The sequence below is a fragment of the Leiobunum rupestre genome, chromosome 4 (genome assembly GCF_980474605.1).
Source record: "Leiobunum rupestre chromosome 4, qqLeiRupe1.1.hap1, whole genome shotgun sequence".
NCBI classification, from domain to species: domain Eukaryota; kingdom Metazoa; phylum Arthropoda; class Arachnida; order Opiliones; family Sclerosomatidae; genus Leiobunum; species Leiobunum rupestre.
In genome coordinates, this window is record NC_143387.1 from 39,646,774 (window position 1) to 39,664,057 (window position 17,284).

Here is a 17,284-nt window from a genome sequence, read left to right on the forward strand (position 1 = left end):
TAATATCATGGATATTTTACACGAATCAGTTAAAGGATACAAAATTAAACCGAAACACGAAATTGTTGGATTGGATAAATTTTATGAATTGATGTCAAAGGAAAATGTACCCAAATCACTTGTAAAAAATAAATTCCCCTTTGAATCACCCATTGATAATGTACCTATTATTTGTAACGATTCACCAGAGAAGGTATACGATAATTTAGATTATTTTCCCCCAAGTCCCGAATCAATGTATTGAGTTGGATAAATTTGAAATAAAGAATATAACCATATATCAAGTTTCAATTCTTTCACTTACGTTTTCGACTTCAACATGGAAGGAGGCAACGATCCTACTCCGTCTGGGTTGATAGGCTCTTTATTTGTTTCTTATTTAAAATCACCTAAAGTTATAACGGCGTTTTTGTTATTATTTATTATTATCGTTTTTGAGCTATTTGAGTTCGCGTACTGGTATCACGAACGGAAACTGAACTGTACGATGAATGTATAGGCTTGAAGAAATATACTTTAGTGTAAAGGACCCCGGAAGTTATGGTGGAATACACGGTCTTTATCGGGCTGCCCGAGAGAGGGGTCTTAAATTTTCCGTAAATGACGTTCAGGAATTTCTAAAACGTCAGGATACGTATACTTTACACAATCCGATAAAACATAAATTCAGAAGAAACAAGACAATCGTATATGGAATAGACGAACAATGGCCACTCGACCTGGCAGACCTGCAAGATATCAAAAACCACAATAGTGGATATCGATACCTATTATGTTGTATAGACGTATTTAGCAAATACGCTTTCGCTGTAGCTACCAAGGATAAGAAAGGTACGACCATACTTAAGGCTTTTAAATCAATCTTGGAATCAGGTCGAAAACCAAAGATTGTACAATCAGACCACGGGAACGAATTCCTTTGCAAGGAGGTACAACGGGAATTAAAACGTAGGGGAATCAAGTTTTTCGCAACGCACTCTGAAGTAAAATCTAGTATTATAGAACGATTCAATCGAACACTGAAGTCTCGAATGTACCGATATTTTACGGAGAAAGATACGTACAAATATATCTACGTATTATCGGATTTATTAGAAGCTTATAATAACAACTACCACAAATCAATTAAATGCAAACCCGTTGAAGTGAAGAATGAAAATTCGACACAAGTGTGGCAAAATTTATACGGGAAAGTTAATTTTTCCCCTCCCGTTTCATCCCCTTTTGAAATAGGCGTCTTGGTTCGTATAAGCAAGAATAAAACCACGTTCAAAAAGGGATAGAAAGCCAATTATACCGAGGAAATATTCAAAGTAGTGCAGTGCATACCAAGAGACCCTCCGGTATATAAACTGGAGGATTTGAAAACTGAGCTCATTTCGGGTGTGTTCTACAAGGAGGAAATACAGAAAATCGGGAAAGACCTCGAAAACTGCTTATTTAAAATCGAAAAAGTTCTAAGGAAAAGAACAAAACCAGACGGAACTAAAGAACTACTAGTACGTTGGCGTGGTTACGGTCCAGATTTTGACTCTTGGGTGCAAGAAATCGCCACATGAGTTTGTATATCACGTTACCGTCCGACTCTTCTATGCGCTATTTCAAAAACAATACTATAAGCAAGTTTAGAACTTATTTACCAGAATGTATACGGCTCGAGGGAGCTTACGAAGTTGGACTTGCTGAAATCAGTTACCCAAGAACCTGGAATAACGTTCAAGAAGAGTGTATAGTTCGAATTTGGAAAACTATGTCTCTACCGGATTCCTTAGAAGAATCAAAGACTAAAACACCTAAGACACTGAGAAAACACACTGACATAGAAAATTTCAACGACGTCATGGATTTCGTTAATATAGTAATACCACCAGGATATTACGGAGTTGAAGATTAACTGGAAATCATGACTACTGATGACGACGGGCGAAATATTAGCTCTAGAGTCAAGTTATATTACAACAAACCAAACCGTCGCGTCGTGTAATTGTTGAACTTTATGAAATGAACCAAGTTTACATACCACATGAAATCGCCATCATATTAGGATTCACGAGAACTCCAGGTCAAGATGTAACTGTAGTGACTTCCATGACGACGCCTTTTAGCTGTGATATGGACGCTGGGTTACATTATCTGTTCATATACTCGGACATTATACAAAGTCGATCGGTTGGGGATTCAGATGTTCCATTATTACGTATTATAAGTATTCAAGGAAAAGACGGAGACACTGTTGAGAAAGAGTTTTCACGACCACATTATATGCCTATTGCGCATAACAATTTTCAAACCATTGAAATTAATATTATGAGTGAAATGGGTCAGCCTGTACATTTCGAACGAGGAAAAGTCCACGTCACTATTCATTTTAGACCCCGAAGAACATGGGCTTATCTATAAAATCAGGTGTAAAATCTTTCTTCTGTTCATTTGTGGTTAGCGAGTCAAAGGAGAAACATGTCTCCACGTAATCTACACAGAAAAAACAACGTTTAGAATCTAAACATTTTCCTAAACGCCATCTTGTAACGCTTTTTTAAGCACGTATTAAACCTAAACGCGTTTAGACATCAAGTGTTTATAAGGTAAACGCGTTTAGTTACTAAGCGTTTATACAATAAACGTGTTTAGCCGCCAAGCGTTTAAACGACAAACGCGTTTAGCCGCCAAGCGTTTGTATGATAAACGCGTTTAGCCGCCAAGCGTTTGTATGATAAACGCGTTTTGCCGCCAAACGTTTGTATGATAAACGCGTTTAGCCGCCAAGCGTTTGTATGATAAACGCGTTTAGCCGCCAAGCGTTTATGTTGTAAATGCTTTTAGTCGCCATGCGTGTATGTTATAAATGCGTCAATCCGTCATTCGTTTGTGATAAATGCGTCAATCCGCCATGCGTTTATGTGATAAATGCGTCTAGCCGCCATGCGTTTATGTGATAAATGCGTCTAGCCGCCATGCGTTTATGTGATAAATGCGTTTATGTGATAAACGCATTTACGCGCTTGTATATCGTGTGTAATTTCATGTGTATCTGTCTTTCTACTGTACACAAGCCAGTGGACAAACCAGACAAGTTTATTTGCAGCGAGCGTTTTATTTTCGAAACTATAGTAAAATAATATATTTTTATAATAATATACACTTATTTTTTCGTTAACTAAATTAAGCCCTGTTTGAGCTTATCATGACCGCATTTGAAACATCGTCCTTGGAAATCTCGATGATGGTGACGACGGCTACGGGCTCTACACCTTGTTACTGCTTCGTCCTTGGGTTCCGAAGTGGAAAGCGTACCACTCTCCTTACTTGACTAGCTGGCGCGTGCACAAATTTCACAATTGGTTACCAAGACGAAAAAAAAACAATAGTTAGTAACATTATCGAGCTGGTCTAACTATATATAGTTGAAAATTATCTTAATTAGTCTGTGTGCACCATCTGAGTGTGGTAGCAAGTTAAATTTTTCATTGCATTAACTTTTTAAATTTAAGTCTGACATTTTAGCTTCCACATATATCAATACGTGGTCAATGTAAAGTAGTTAAATTGTAAAATCGCTTTAGGATTTAAAAAATACTCAAACGTCATTAAATAAATCTATAATGAATAAGAATAATTGTTGCATTAGCTGAAAAATTAAAGGGAAACAAGGCTTAAACACTGAACTTGAGATTGGAATTTTTATTGTACTAAAGTTTTATCGCTTTTGTTAATAAGATTTGAATAAGTCGACTTACAATAATGAAATAATAAGAAAACTGTAAACTTACCAGATTTCAATTCTCAACTTTAACACGTCGATTAATCGCGGCTGTTCTGTCTGCGTCGGCTATTGTTGAACAATGTCCACAACTTGCTTTCGGCTTTGGTGACTCGTGTAACACGTTTAATATCTAAACCTCTGGAGGTAGTTTTATTGTTTTTTTGTCATTTCTTAACACGTAGGTTTTATTAATGTTTAAGAAGCGTTTAGCTGACGTTTATCTTAGGTAGTGTGTAGTTATTACACGTGTTTTTAGCAACTAGACAAGCGATTCTACGTTTAGCATCCATCCGTTTAGAAATTCAACACTTTGGCGTTTACAATTTAAACGCAAAATTTAAGTGTTTAAGTTTTAAACATGTTTATTTATTTTTTGATGTTGAAAATCTAAACGTAGTTTTTTCTGTGTAGATTACGTTTCTGTAAACGATTATAATAACTATTACTTAAATCAAATTGGACACGGATCAATTCCGGTATACAGTGGAGTAGCCGTGCAAAGAGGATATGGTCTTGGAAATATATTAGCCTCGGTATTTCGGTCGGCCATGCCTTTACTCAAAAAGGGTGCCACATTCCTCGGTCGAAATTTTTTAAATACCGGAGCAAAAATTGCTTCCGACGTCTCGAGTGGTGTGTCTATTAAAGACGCGTTAAAATCTCGGGGGAAAGAGGCGGGGAAAGAAACCTTAAGAAGAGCCGCCGAAGCAGTGAGTAAACTTAGTGGAAATGGACGTAAAAGGAAACGAAAAACGTCTCCCATCATCAGATCAGTTCGAACCAGGAAGAAGAAAAGACGTTCTCTGCTTCAGTCTGATATATTCTTGTAAACATTGAACAATGCCGTTAGCTCACCCCAGTTCGCAGAACAGCATTAGCTCGGAACTTGATTTATTTCACGTACCTTATACTCAAACTGGCATAATAGGAAGTCAATGGGTTGAATATAATCCAACATCAAACATAAATGAAAACCAAGCAATTATCTTTAGTATCGCTGGAAAATCGGAGACGTACATTGATTTGAAAAATACTTTACTTCAAGTTCAAGTGAAAATTGTTAAAGCAGATGGAACTATACCAAAATCCGATATTCACGACGCTGTATCTAAAACCACAACTCCTGCGGACAAAGTTGGTCCAGAAAATCTGTTTTTACATAGTCTCTTTGGCGAAGTTCATGTATCATTGGGTGACAGATCAGTTACGTCATGCCCTCAACAGTACCCTTACAAGAGCATGATTCAAACGCTCTTGACATATGGTGGGCCAGCCAAGGAAAGTTTCTTAACCGCGTCTCAATTCTATAAAGACAAAGCTGGGAAATTTGACGAATTTTTCAATAACGACGGATTTAAGAAACGTGCAAAATTTGCCCAAGAAGGTGTTATTGACATGATAGGAGTTGTACGAGCTGATCAGTGGCGTAGCCAGGATTTTGGTTCGGGGGGGGGGGCACACCATTGAAAAAAAAGTAAAAAAATAAAAATATTTGTACGTACGACCATACGTTTCGGGGGGGGGGCATGTGCCCCCTGGCCCCCCCTGGCTACGCCCCTGGAGCTGATATATGTCAACAAAATCGACTTATTACTAACCTGATAGACCTAAATTTCAAGTTTATCAACACAGACGGTGAAAAATGCAAAGTCATTTTCACACACGCATCAATGTTTGTCAGAAAAGTTAGATTGACGCCAGAGATTATGTTATCCCACGCTAAAACTTTAGAACTGGCAACAATGAATTATCCAATCACCCGTACGGAATGTAATTCATTTTCAATTTCCCAAGGGAACAAAATATGCGTCAAAGACAACTTATATAATGGTCAAATACCGAGTAAGGTGGTGATCGGATTTGTAGACCAGAATGCGTATTTGGGAGACTACAAAATGTCACCTTTTCGTTAACTCAAATCGCCCTATACCTTGATGGTAGTAGCGTCCCGGCAAAACCATTAAATCCAAATTTCAAAGATAAGTTGTTTATGCGATCATACGCTAATCTCTTTCTTCAAACTGGTCAATGGAATATTGACGAAGGAAATTTCATCGACCGTGATGAATTCGCCAATGGAAACGCACTATTCGTATTCGACTTAACCCCCGATCTCAACGGAAGTTCAACTGACTGTTTCAACCTGGTAAAGAACAGGAGCGTTCGTCTCGAATTAATTTTCGGAGAATCATTGCCGTCAACTGTTAGCGTGATTTACTATTCCGAATATCAATCTTTGGTCGAGATCGACAAGAATTACAGAGCAGTTTTATATGACCAAAGTTGATAATGGACGCACAACAACTTGAAATCATACTCAAGAAAGACCCGTATACCAAATATTTGTTCAGAGGAGTCTTCCCTGCCGATAAACTTCCCAAGAATGTGAAAACGTATCCTTCACTTTACATCGTGAACACTGATATGTCCAATGGGGTAGGAGAACATTGGTGTTTGATATATCTCTCAAGATCGCTCAATTGTACATTCTTCGAGAGTTTCGGGAACAGCCCTGATTTGTTTAAATTTAACTATTTTATAGAGCGAAACAGCATAACTGTGACGTATAATTCTGTTCAATTACAAGGAAATTCTAGTAAGACCTGCGGTGGTTATTGCGTTTATTTTGCTATTAACTTGTGTCGGGGAATAAAATTGTTTAGTATATTGGAAAGATTTTCTGAAAACAAAAATGAAAACGATCGTATGATATCTGAATTCATGTATAAGAAATATTAAATAAATTTGTTATAAAAATATTTTATTTAGTTTTATAATGCCCATGGGCTAAAGTTGCGATACCGTCATCCAAAATATAACGTTTGTCATCACAGGGGTTCAAACACAATTTGTTTTGCCGCACAGTTGACACAATATGTTTATTACTAACTATACGCTTCATCTCCGCGATAGTTAATTTACTGTTTAGGAAACAGTCACGATATTCCGCGTGCCGGACGCGCTTTTGCACCACGCGTTTGCAGACACCCTTGCACGTCTTTTTCTCGCCTTTGGCGGACAGGATGCTGTACATTTTGGGTCGAAGTCCGCAAAATTCTTCAATTGGTGTGCCGTCCATCTCGTCTTTAAACTTCCCGAGTCTCTTTTTATTGGTTTCGTCGAACCACGGCCAACTTTGATCACGCGCTTTTCGCGCTACTACGGCCAACACATTCGTCAAAATTCCGCGAGCAAGGATTTTCCCCCTATAAACTGTACTATAATGTGTAGGAGTTCAGCGCCACGCTCGGTGGTTATATTGTCCCCAATGTAAAACCTATACTAAAAATAATAATCCGCTAGGGGCGCTGACGTCATACACATCTTTTGCTCATAGGTTAACACAGGAACGTCAACGAATGAGATGGCCGCTGTAGCGCGAGAGATGCGCGAGAAATCGAAGTTGGCCGTGGTCGAACAGAGGGTGATTTTTGGGGTACCCAGAAAAATCGTACATTTCTTTCTGTTGGGCGAAATCTTCGTACAAATCCGGTGTTTGGATTTGATACGTGAGACTATCTGTAAGCATAGAATAAAATATTAAACGGAGACTTTGAAATGGCTTTAGAAGATTTGTGTACTTACCAGTATCGGTAAAAAGTAGTTTGGCCTTTTCACTATACTGTTTCTTTATGATATCATAATGGAATCTGTACATCAGGAGTTTAGACAGATCCAAAATGGTGAACCCCGTGTAAATAGGTCGGTTTAGAATAAGCTTTTTCTTGGCCGAATGAATTCCCACGAGATCATTTTGAAAAATAGTGAATTTTTCAAACGGCGGGGAACTTGCTTTCTTTACCGCCTTTTCAGCTGACGTGACTAGCTTGAAATCCTTACGTAAACGTAAGTTTTCCATGGTTTTACCTTAGGATAACCCAAAAAAAAAATAATAATAATTTTTAATTTTAATTTTAATTTTTAATTTTATTTTTTATTTAATTACTTACCGAAGACTGCGTTGTTCATTAATTTAAATAGATCCTTTTCAAAGTAATTAGCCGCCATCTTCCTTTTCTCCGTGTTGAAGTCGATGTATGTCTTTAACCAAGCCCCCTGCTCAAATTTCAAAATTCGGTGAATTTTTGATATTTTGAGTCCCTTTTCTACGTAGTATTCAGGTTTCGATAATGAACTACGTATCGTTCTTTATTGAAAAGGTTGGGGACTAGTTTCGGTAGGCTTTCTTTTATTGGAATTTTCAATTTCGTCATCTGGGTTTTGGAATAGTCGGATAATAACTCGGGTTTAATGGACATTGATTCGGGTGCTAGCGGGTAACAATTATGCTCGTCGTGTAACACGCTTGGATATTCTAGATCCACTTCTACAATAAAACCTTCCGGTGCATTGTCAGGGCAATTTATAATTTCACATTCACTGTCTAGAGACTGCTCAACCCATTTGAAACCCTTCATGGGCATGGCGTCACACATAACGGTTCCATACAAGTTATTTGCATCTGTTAATTAAAATTATTATAATTAAATTTTTTTATAATTATTTTTTAAATAAAATATTTTAAATAATTTTTTTTAGTTATATTTTTTTGTATAATTAAATGAATGATTAAAATTTTGATTATTCATACCGAGATAACAAATATATTTATTAAGCTTGGACGGATCAAATGTATTTAGATACTTGTTGTTGGCTTGTGCGAAGCGGTGGCTTATCATTGAAACCCCTCCTCGGATCCCTTTTTCTATGAACAAACGCATGTCCTCGTCTAGAAAGAGGTCTAAGCGTACTTTGGTCATAAAAAGGGCCGCCTGCCACGCAAATCCTGGACCGGTGTACGAATTGTCGGGATCTAGACGGTATGAGTTCATACACATCTGACGGAAATTTTGAGAAACGTCCGCTAGAAGGAGTGTATCAGACAATACATATAGATCGTGGTACCCTCCTTTAAAGATATAAAATCGTTAATTTATTTAAACTAGCAATAACTAATTAATTCATACCCAAATTTTCTATGTTGAACGTTTTCCAGACGCTTTGAGCATGTTCATAGTCGGCTTCACTCAAAGGTTCATCGGTTAAATCATTGTAAAAACAGCCGATAGGTGGCAGTTGTGTTTCTTTGAAACGATCTTCAGAATCCATATATGAATATGGATAAACCCCTTTGCGAAGGAGAAGTTTAACTTCTTCGGGACTAAACACAGAGTTGATCGCGAAAAATGTTTGGGAACCACCCTTTGCCAGATTTGCAACCAAAGTTTCAAGGGAGGCAGGCAAGAATCGGATACTGTCAACAAAACGCAACTTGCCAAGCGTAAACGAAATGTACGTTTCGCTGTTGGTAGCAATACAATCGATATTTTTATTTTTAATTTGGGAGATTTGTTGCATAATAAGATACGCGTCGTATCTGTAAGATTTTCAACTTGAAAAATTGGTTTAAATTATAAATAATATTTTGTATTACCTGCTTAAGTTGTGAAGGAAAACGGCGATAAATTTCGGAGCTTTCAACTTCAGATTACAGCTTTGACACGCGCATCCTCTATAAACCCCCGTGTAATGATGATGGTCGCGGGTTTTGATGGAAGTTTTTGAAAATACTTCCTCGCAAACGTAGCAGTGTGTGGCTGACTGGTACGATCTTTCCTCATCATCCGTGAGTTTCATCGGGATATTTTCCTTCAACTTATCGGATATGATCGAGGAGTCGTCCATAAGCATTTTCAAAAACTTCAACGCACCATCGCATCGTTTCCCCGATATGTTTCGTGTTTTACCAGTTCACCTATAATAAAATCTTTAGATAATGCCTTATTTATGTACACTTGATTAACCTAACCTGTTGGTCCGATAATAACGTACGAGAACCCACACGTGACGTGCAAAGATAATCTCGTGGTTGAGGATAGAGATGCGTCTGGCAAACATGTAAATATCTTTGATTGCAAAGATTCAAAATCCGCAAAAATTGTGTAAGGAACCAAAAATGTAAGGGTAAAATTATTATTTTTGAACATAATACATTGAAATTAAAATTACTATTTGGATCATCTCGTAGTTTTTGAATTTCAATACTGGTTCCTTGTGTGGCATTATCACACGTTGTGGTTGGTGAACATTACAGTCGCGCATATGGTCTTTGATAATGTCTTCGGAATTACTCCTTTTTCGACACCGTCGACAATAAAACGTCTTGCCATTATGTTTGGAGAATCCACTGAACAAACGACGTAGGTGGCGGATCAAGACGTAATGTTTATTTTTACCGTTTGTTACCAAAAGTAAATCAATTTACCTCGACTCGGTTACACGATTTTCACTCACATAACGTGGAAAATAACCCTTTTCGTACGCGAAAATGTTAATTGATAGGTTATTCGCCTCTTCGAACTTTTTCAGTTTATAAGCGTCAAGTTCAAAAGGAAACGTAATCCCGCACAAATCGAGTTCGTTTTCGTATCGTTTATATTGACAAATACGGTTAGGGTGGTTTTTAGCTGGATGTAGTTTGGCCTATATTGACCACAGGAAACATTTCTTGTCACTTGGGTCTTCAGGGTCAACATTTACTGTGGCACGTTTACTTTCAATTACAGGTGGTAATTGAAAATATGTACCGCCTACCAGAGGTAAATATTGGATAATGTTAATTTGTAAATACAAAATTTTATCCAAAACCCATCCACTTCCTAACCCTTCATAATTGTTCATAGAGTCGGCAATTTTGTCTCGACTAGAGTTTATTTGCTCGGGGATTATCTCTGGCGAGAGGGTTGAGTGTGTAAAACCCCTGAAATTGCCTCACCGTCCGTACCAGTGTTGCCGAGTTCACGGGTATATCGTGCCCGCACCACCAAATACCACTTGATAGCCTTCTTATCGTTTAGTTTGTTTCGTAGGTAACCTTCGACAGTATTGCGGTGTTCATTTACAAATAAAACAGGGTTGGTAACGCCATCTGGTGCCGTTATGCGAGCCGAAAATATCGCGTCACCAAGCGCATTAACCTCCTCTATTTGAAATGGATGTATTTCTGGTAACACTGCTGGTGGGTGAGCTGGTAGCACTGCTGGTTGAGTTAGTGGTTGACCAACTGGAAAGGCAACGGGTAAGTTAACGGGTGGGTTTGCGGGTGAGTTAGTGGGTGGGTTAGTGGGTGGGTTAGTGGGTGGGTTAGGAGCGACGACTGCTTGTTGGTCAACAACGGCTGAACCAACTGCGATTGGATGTTGGTGTTGGGCTTGAATATTATCCCAATGCTCACCAAGCCACTCGTCTTCCGCTTGAGACTCTAATAGATGGTTTAAGGGATCGTAGATTTCCGATTGTTGAATCACTTTGTCTTCTTGACCATCTATAGAAAAAAAATACTTTATGTAACAAATAATAAAATTTTCTTTAAGAAACTTACCATTTTTAACTCTTTTACGAGAAAAAGAGTCTGGAGATGAAACCCTTTTTACCGGCGAGTTTGGTGGTGGTAATTCATGTGGTGCGTCTGAACGAGTGAGTGAAGGGCTGGCAACGATACGAGGTGTCAGATCAGACCGAAAAAACGTCTCTAGCCTCGGGAGCGGCTCGAGCCGGGAAAACGTTTCGGGTCTCGAAGACGGTCCAGGTTGGAGAAACGTCATCGGCGGCGGTGGATGCGGAGAATTCGGTACCGTAACGGGGACCGCCCCGTGATTAAAATTACGTTGATGACGATTTAAAATATCGCGTCTCGAAAATGACTTATCACACACGGGACATTTTAACCGGGTATTACCATGAACTGATATCATATGACGGTTGATTTTACCCTTTTGGGAGAAAACGGTTAAACAGATACTACACGAATACATCTTGACTCCGAATGTGACCTCTTCACTCTTCAGCTAGCCCTTTTATACCCTTTTTAGACATGATGTGATTTGCAAACTTCACCCTCACCCCGCCTTTGCGCGTTCACCACCAGTTCGCCACCAAGATTATCATTGGTTAAAAATGACGTATGCCTAAACGGTGTCCGAGAGGGTGGTGAATTCTGTATTTACCCCAAACACAATATTGAGCAATTTTTGAGGAGCATCTCTCTTTTTCCCTATTGGCTGAAAGTGACGTATTCAAAATTAAGGGGTCCAGTTAGGATAATGGGTTTCTTCGGGACACTTTGGGACTCTCCATAGCTTTACACGTTCACCACCACTGATGTCTTATCTTTACTAGTTCTCCACCCAACGAAAAGCGGGGACTGTCAATCATGATTAAAACCCTTCTTTTCGGTAGGAATTCAATAATACAGAGAAAGGCTGCTACCTTCTATAAACCCTTCTTTTCGGTAGGAATTCAATAATACAGAGAAAGGCTGCTACCTTCTATAAACCTTTCATTTTAGCGGGGTACAGTCTTTACGTTTTCTTATGCACCACTTTCTATAGCGTTACACGTTCACCGCCCAACGAAAGCGGGGAATGTCAATCAGGATTATAACCCTTCTTTTCGACGAGGGGGTAAAGAGATGAGCGTCACCATTAATACACAAAAAGGCTGCTGCCTTTACACGTTCACCGCTCAACCATGTAGCTTTGGCTGTTCACCACTTAAGTATTTACCACTGTACTCGCGGGCGGGACGGGCGGGACGGGAGGTGGCCTTCCACTGTATATGGCCCGGGACCCGCTCGAAAACCCTACTGTGAGTTTTTTCGAACTAGAAGTGAGTGTTTTCGAAGTAGAAGTGAGGTTTTTCTAAGTAGAAGTGAAGTTTTTCGAAGTAGAAGTGAGTTTTTCCGAAATAGAAGTGATGTTTTTTACTTTCACTTTTTCGACGCTGCGGTTATTATTTATATCCATGATGAATAAATTACTTTTATGTTATTGATTTTATTTTCAATTTCTAACACCTAGCTGAGGACCCACCCAAGGGTGTTTTTGCCTCTAAAAATCGACCATGAAAACCAATTCTGCAACCAAACCTTCATAAACGTACCCAACCGACAAGTAAACTATCATGGACAAGACGTAAATTCGTAAACTAGCGTTCACGTTGGAAATATAATTCACTAGTTTAATGGGCAACGCAACCCACGATGCAGGTTTTCAGAAAAAAACAGCGTCTACGCATGCGCGATAACTTACTTTTCCTCCGTGTTTAAAAAATAGTACGAGTGATGCTGGCGCATAGTTGAAGTTATGTGTATGGTGAGAACCTAAAACTCTGCTGCATCGTGGGTTGCGTTGTCCTTCAAAATTGCAGCCAAAAATATTAGACTTGCTACTCCTTTTCTTAAATCTTTTTGTCCAGCGTTTCCCGAGCATGAGTTACTCAATCTACCGTCGACATTCGTATTCTTAATATTTTTTATTTTTAAAGCGTGTCTTATTTTCCCTTACTTCTACCATGGGCCAATAAAAGATATTCATCCAGGACATGACTCTCGTATTACCTCGCGCACGACGCTACCGTTTCTCTCGAGAAACGAGGACCTATGTGATAGGGGGTTGAAAAGGGGGCTGAAACGGAACCCGTAACATTTTTTTAAGCTACGGCTGCGCCATCTTCGGTTTGGGCTTTTTCAATTTTGATCCAGTCTCTGGTTTTTGTCTTTTTGATTTTGGTGGAGTATTTTCACTAATAATTTGAATAAAATGGTCTTAACAATAACCACACTGAAAACTAAATTTTACCATTTCAATCTTAAACTCAATGCTTTAGGTTCAGGTACATTCAATAGAGTAAGAATCATCATTGAAAATATTATCACAGACTGCTGCTAGGTGCTGCTCATCAGATGAGTTCATATCATTCAAAATATCACAGCCAGCGTTAATCCCCATACAGTCATCTAATTTAAACATTCTATACACATAGAGATAATATTAGAATAAATTAAATAGTTCAACCAAACTATAAATATTAAATAATACTCTATTAAACTCACTTTCAAATCCTAAGAATTATTTTCCTTCACTCTTTGTCGCCATTGCACTTTTAAAAACTGCCTCCTTAACCCTTCCCCCTCCCCAAAAAAGGTGTCACGTGGGTTTTTACTTGTTCACGTTTGTAATTTTTGCCGATAGGGTCCTCTAGTAGCTCGGCTGTTTCTCTTAGTGGCCACATAGCGATAAGAGAGTTATGTCCTGCTTTTATTGGCCCATTCTTCTACTTCTGAAAAATATAACTTCTACCTCGGAAAAAATATCACTTCTACTTCGGAAAAATCTCACTTCTACTTCGGAAAAAATATAACTTCTACTTCGGAAAAAATATCACTTCTACTTCGGAAAAATATCACTTCTACTTCGGTATTATTAATTTCGTTTTTTCCGGTTTGGCGCCCAATACTTTAGCGCTTGCTGCCGTCGGAAGGGGAAAATTCGGAAATTGTCTTCCCCCCCGCCCGTAAAACGTTCAGCGAAAAAGGTTCGTCCAATGAAATTTGTACACAACACTGCGTTAGCGTGTTTAAAGGCTAGCTGTGTTCTCCTTGTGTTTGTGGCTTATGAGCTTAGTGCTACTTTATGGTAAAAAAAGAGTAATTCGGGGACTATTAATCCGAAAATGGACTATGGAAAAAGGAGCTCACTGCTCAGTTCACTTCAACGTAGAAAATCAAGGCATAATTTAGATAGACTTACATTGTTAGTGTCGCTGTAGTTCTTTTAGAGCTAATTCCTAATCTAAGTGTTAGCTCTATAACCAATGCTATAAATAACTTCAAAAATGAAGAAAAGAAAAAATATCATTTTTTTTTGACAATACAGGTAATTTTTTATTTTCTTAATTTTGTCCTAGATGGCGCGCCATAATAATAATAGCTATCTAAACATTTCAATTTCTCAATAGGCGAAAACTATTCGTAAGTCCGGAACCGTCCAAAGAACTGATTCGGACCAAAGTATGACGTCACCAAAACATCCCGGTCAGTTCAGAACGTGTTGGACGAATAATCTGAAATTCCATCCTAAAAGCACGTTTTAACAAGTCTAAAAACTTTTGAAGACAAATTTTAGAGAGCTCAGCCGTGGGTTCTTGATGGTACCAGGTTTTGAGTAAGTACTGCTCAGACAGTCCCGAATGATCCCAGAAACGGTTCTCAGTAGCCAATAGTCTGCGCCCGAACAGTTCAATAATACTGTTCTTGGCGAATAGACTGCACAAGGACAGTTCGAGCGGTTCGGGACTGGCGTAACCCACAAACAGAGAGAAAGACAAGCAGCTTTAAAAAGCGTAATAATAATCAGCTAGGCATCTAGCGACTTTTAATGCCTTAAACAGGTTTCCGGGTTACAATGCGTAGGATGGTCGTTACAAGACCTTCATGCCACGCGAGCCAACAGCTCCCTACACTAACTAATAACTATTACAGTTAAAGGGATCCCTCACTCACAACAGGGGAAGGCATAGGGGTTTTGAAGCACACTGCAAGTGTGGATTTTATGTGACCCCTATGCCTCCCCCTGTTGTGAGTGATGGATCCCTTTAGCCTCTACAAGCTTTTATGGAAGGGGGAAACCGAAGAACTCGGTGGGAAACCCCTTTAACCAGTGGGAAAAGAAATTGCAAACTCTACGTAGAAGGAGTGGTTCCAAGGTTTCACCGAGTGTCACAAGCTGGAAAAGAGCCTCAGGGAGGGTTTTAGGAAAGGTTTAACGTTACGGTGAAACCATAGACAGTATATTGTCTATGGTTGAATTTTGGATTGTTCCTGGCGTTCTTGGGTTTCTCCCTTTATAGTATGATGCTAGAAGTTACCTTAGACGAATTTAATTCCACAAAAGATTAAACCAGGATATTTATTTTAAGATTTTGTGCACTTTGCATCTTTTCATATCACTCTGGGAAAAATCACGGGCTAGGGTTTTTTGGGGTTTCTTTGAAGGCAGTGGCGTAACTTGACCAATGCACCCAATGCGATGCATCGGCGTAACTAGACCAATGCACCCAATGCGATGCATCGGCGTAACTAGACCAATGCACCCAATGCGATGCATCGGCGTAACTAGACCAATGCACCCAATGCGATGCATCGGCGTAGCTATACCAATGCACCCAATTCGATGCATCGGCGTAACTAGACCAATGCACCCAATGCGATGCATCGCCGTAACTAGACCAATGCACCCAATGCGATGTTTCGGCGTAACTAGACCAATGCACCCAATGCGATGCATCGGCGTAACTAGACCAATGCACCCAATGCGATGCATCGGCGTAACTAGACCAATGCACCCAATGCGATGCATCGGCGTCAGTGGTGTAGTCGGGCTAGGGCGTCGCTCCGGTGCTTTTTTCAAAGGCAGGGCGCCGCCCCTCCTTGGTTTTTCCATTTTGCCAGGGCGCGCCTTGCTTCTATTTCGTAAATCATTTTTCTCGAATAAAGGTCGTGCAAATTTATTATAAATTTTGCCCGCAGGAAAATACCATAACAATTTCAAATAGTTACCTAGGTACGGCCAGCTTCGATCACGGTAAAAATCGAAGTTGGACGTACATTTATAACGGCCGGTTCAGCCAACTTCGATTACGCGCGAAATCGAAGTTGGCGGTACCGAGGTAGCACCCCGGTTCTTTTTTTTTAAGGACTACACCACTGATCAGCGTAACTAGACCACCCAATGCGATGCATCGGCGTAACTAGACCAATGCACTCAATGCGATGCATCGGCGTAACTAGACCAATGCACCCAATGCGATGCATCGGCGTAACTAGACCAATGCACCCAATGCGATGCATCGACGTAACTAGACCAATGCACCCAATGCGATGCATCGGTGTAACTAGACCAATGCACCCAATGCGATGCATCGGCGTAACTAGAACAATGTACCCAACGCGATGCATTGGCGTCCGTCCAATTTACAAGGGCCCGCAAGCTTAACCGTCCACCACGACGGATGAACTATTACTGGCGTAAATACATGGTGTTTCAGAGAAGTCTGGCACAAATTTACAGGCGTGTTCTTTGGTTAACAAGGAGTGAAAAAGGTCCTATAAGAATCGTTTTCCTAATTTGAACCATATTCGAGTAATTGGCCGTCTAAAATAGGCCTACAAAACGTCGAAAAACGCGCAAATGTACATTTTCTACTATTCCTTGGACGTAATTGTTTCCTTTCACCATAAGTATATAATATTGTAACATAAGTGTGACACTTCCTATTCTTCACATGCAAAAGTTTTACTGAGAGCTATTCACAAGACAAACTGCATTACGGGTTTCGACACCGTTTAGCGTTACACGTAGCCTTTAACAGCGCCTCGCTAGGGGGAAATTTTCTTGTGATGACGTCACTCCGTTACTAGCTCTCTCAGTAAAATATTCCCCAAAAGTGACAAACTTATAGAATAATGTTTTAGACTTATGCTTTCACTAAGCATTGGTTTCTTTTCTTTTTCGGTAAAAAAACAAAACTAGTATCAAAAGTGCGTTGTTAAAATGAAAGAAGTAAGTAAGAAAAAATTGCACCATTCAGGGAATTAATTCACACCATAGACGGTTTCATATCAATCCAATTTGAGTAAAATATTAAACAGCAAAAAAACGGCATTTAAGGTTTGAATTAACG

The 17,284-nt window shown here is 39.3% G+C and overlaps 2 protein-coding genes across 2 annotated transcripts; one reads left to right on the plus strand and one right to left on the minus strand.

The window, feature by feature from the left end:
* The first annotated feature begins 4,603 nt into the window (after positions 1-4,603).
* Positions 4,604-6,050, plus strand: LOC149947746 (uncharacterized protein F54H12.2-like). Its single transcript, XM_090170957.1, has 2 exons — positions 4,604-5,189; positions 5,611-6,050. Exons 1-2 carry the CDS (start codon positions 4,604-4,606, stop codon positions 6,048-6,050), a joined length of 1,026 nt encoding a protein of 341 aa, XP_090027083.1.
* Positions 6,051-6,524: 474 nt separating this feature from the next.
* LOC149947747 (uncharacterized) lies at positions 6,525-9,454 on the minus strand. The gene is made up of 8 exons (XM_090170958.1): positions 9,198-9,454; positions 8,731-9,140; positions 8,481-8,672; positions 7,903-8,225; positions 7,714-7,819; positions 7,349-7,630; positions 7,219-7,282; positions 6,525-6,789 (listed from the first exon to the last, which is right to left on the minus strand). Exons 1-8 carry the CDS (start codon positions 9,452-9,454, stop codon positions 6,525-6,527), a joined length of 1,899 nt encoding a protein of 632 aa, XP_090027084.1.
* Positions 9,455-17,284: the final 7,830 nt, after the last annotated feature.

Coding starts and splice junctions, on each gene's coding strand:
- LOC149947747 (XM_090170958.1), bottom strand. CDS start 9,454: ATGCTTATGGACGACTCCTCGATCATATCCGATAAGTTGAAGGAAAAT. Junction 9,141..9,197: donor TTCCTTCACAACTTAAGCAG/GTAATACAAAAT, acceptor AAAATCTTACAG/ATACGACGCGTATCTTATTA. Junction 6,790..7,218: donor TTCGCCCAACAGAAAGAAAT/GTACGATTTTTC, acceptor CAAAATGTACAG/CATCCTGTCCGCCAAAGGCG.
- LOC149947746 (XM_090170957.1), top strand. CDS start 4,604: ATGCCGTTAGCTCACCCCAGTTCGCAGAACAGCATTAGCTCGGAACTT. Junction 5,190..5,610: donor TGTACGAGCTGATCAGTGGC/GTAGCCAGGATT, acceptor ATACCGAGTAAG/GTGGTGATCGGATTTGTAGA.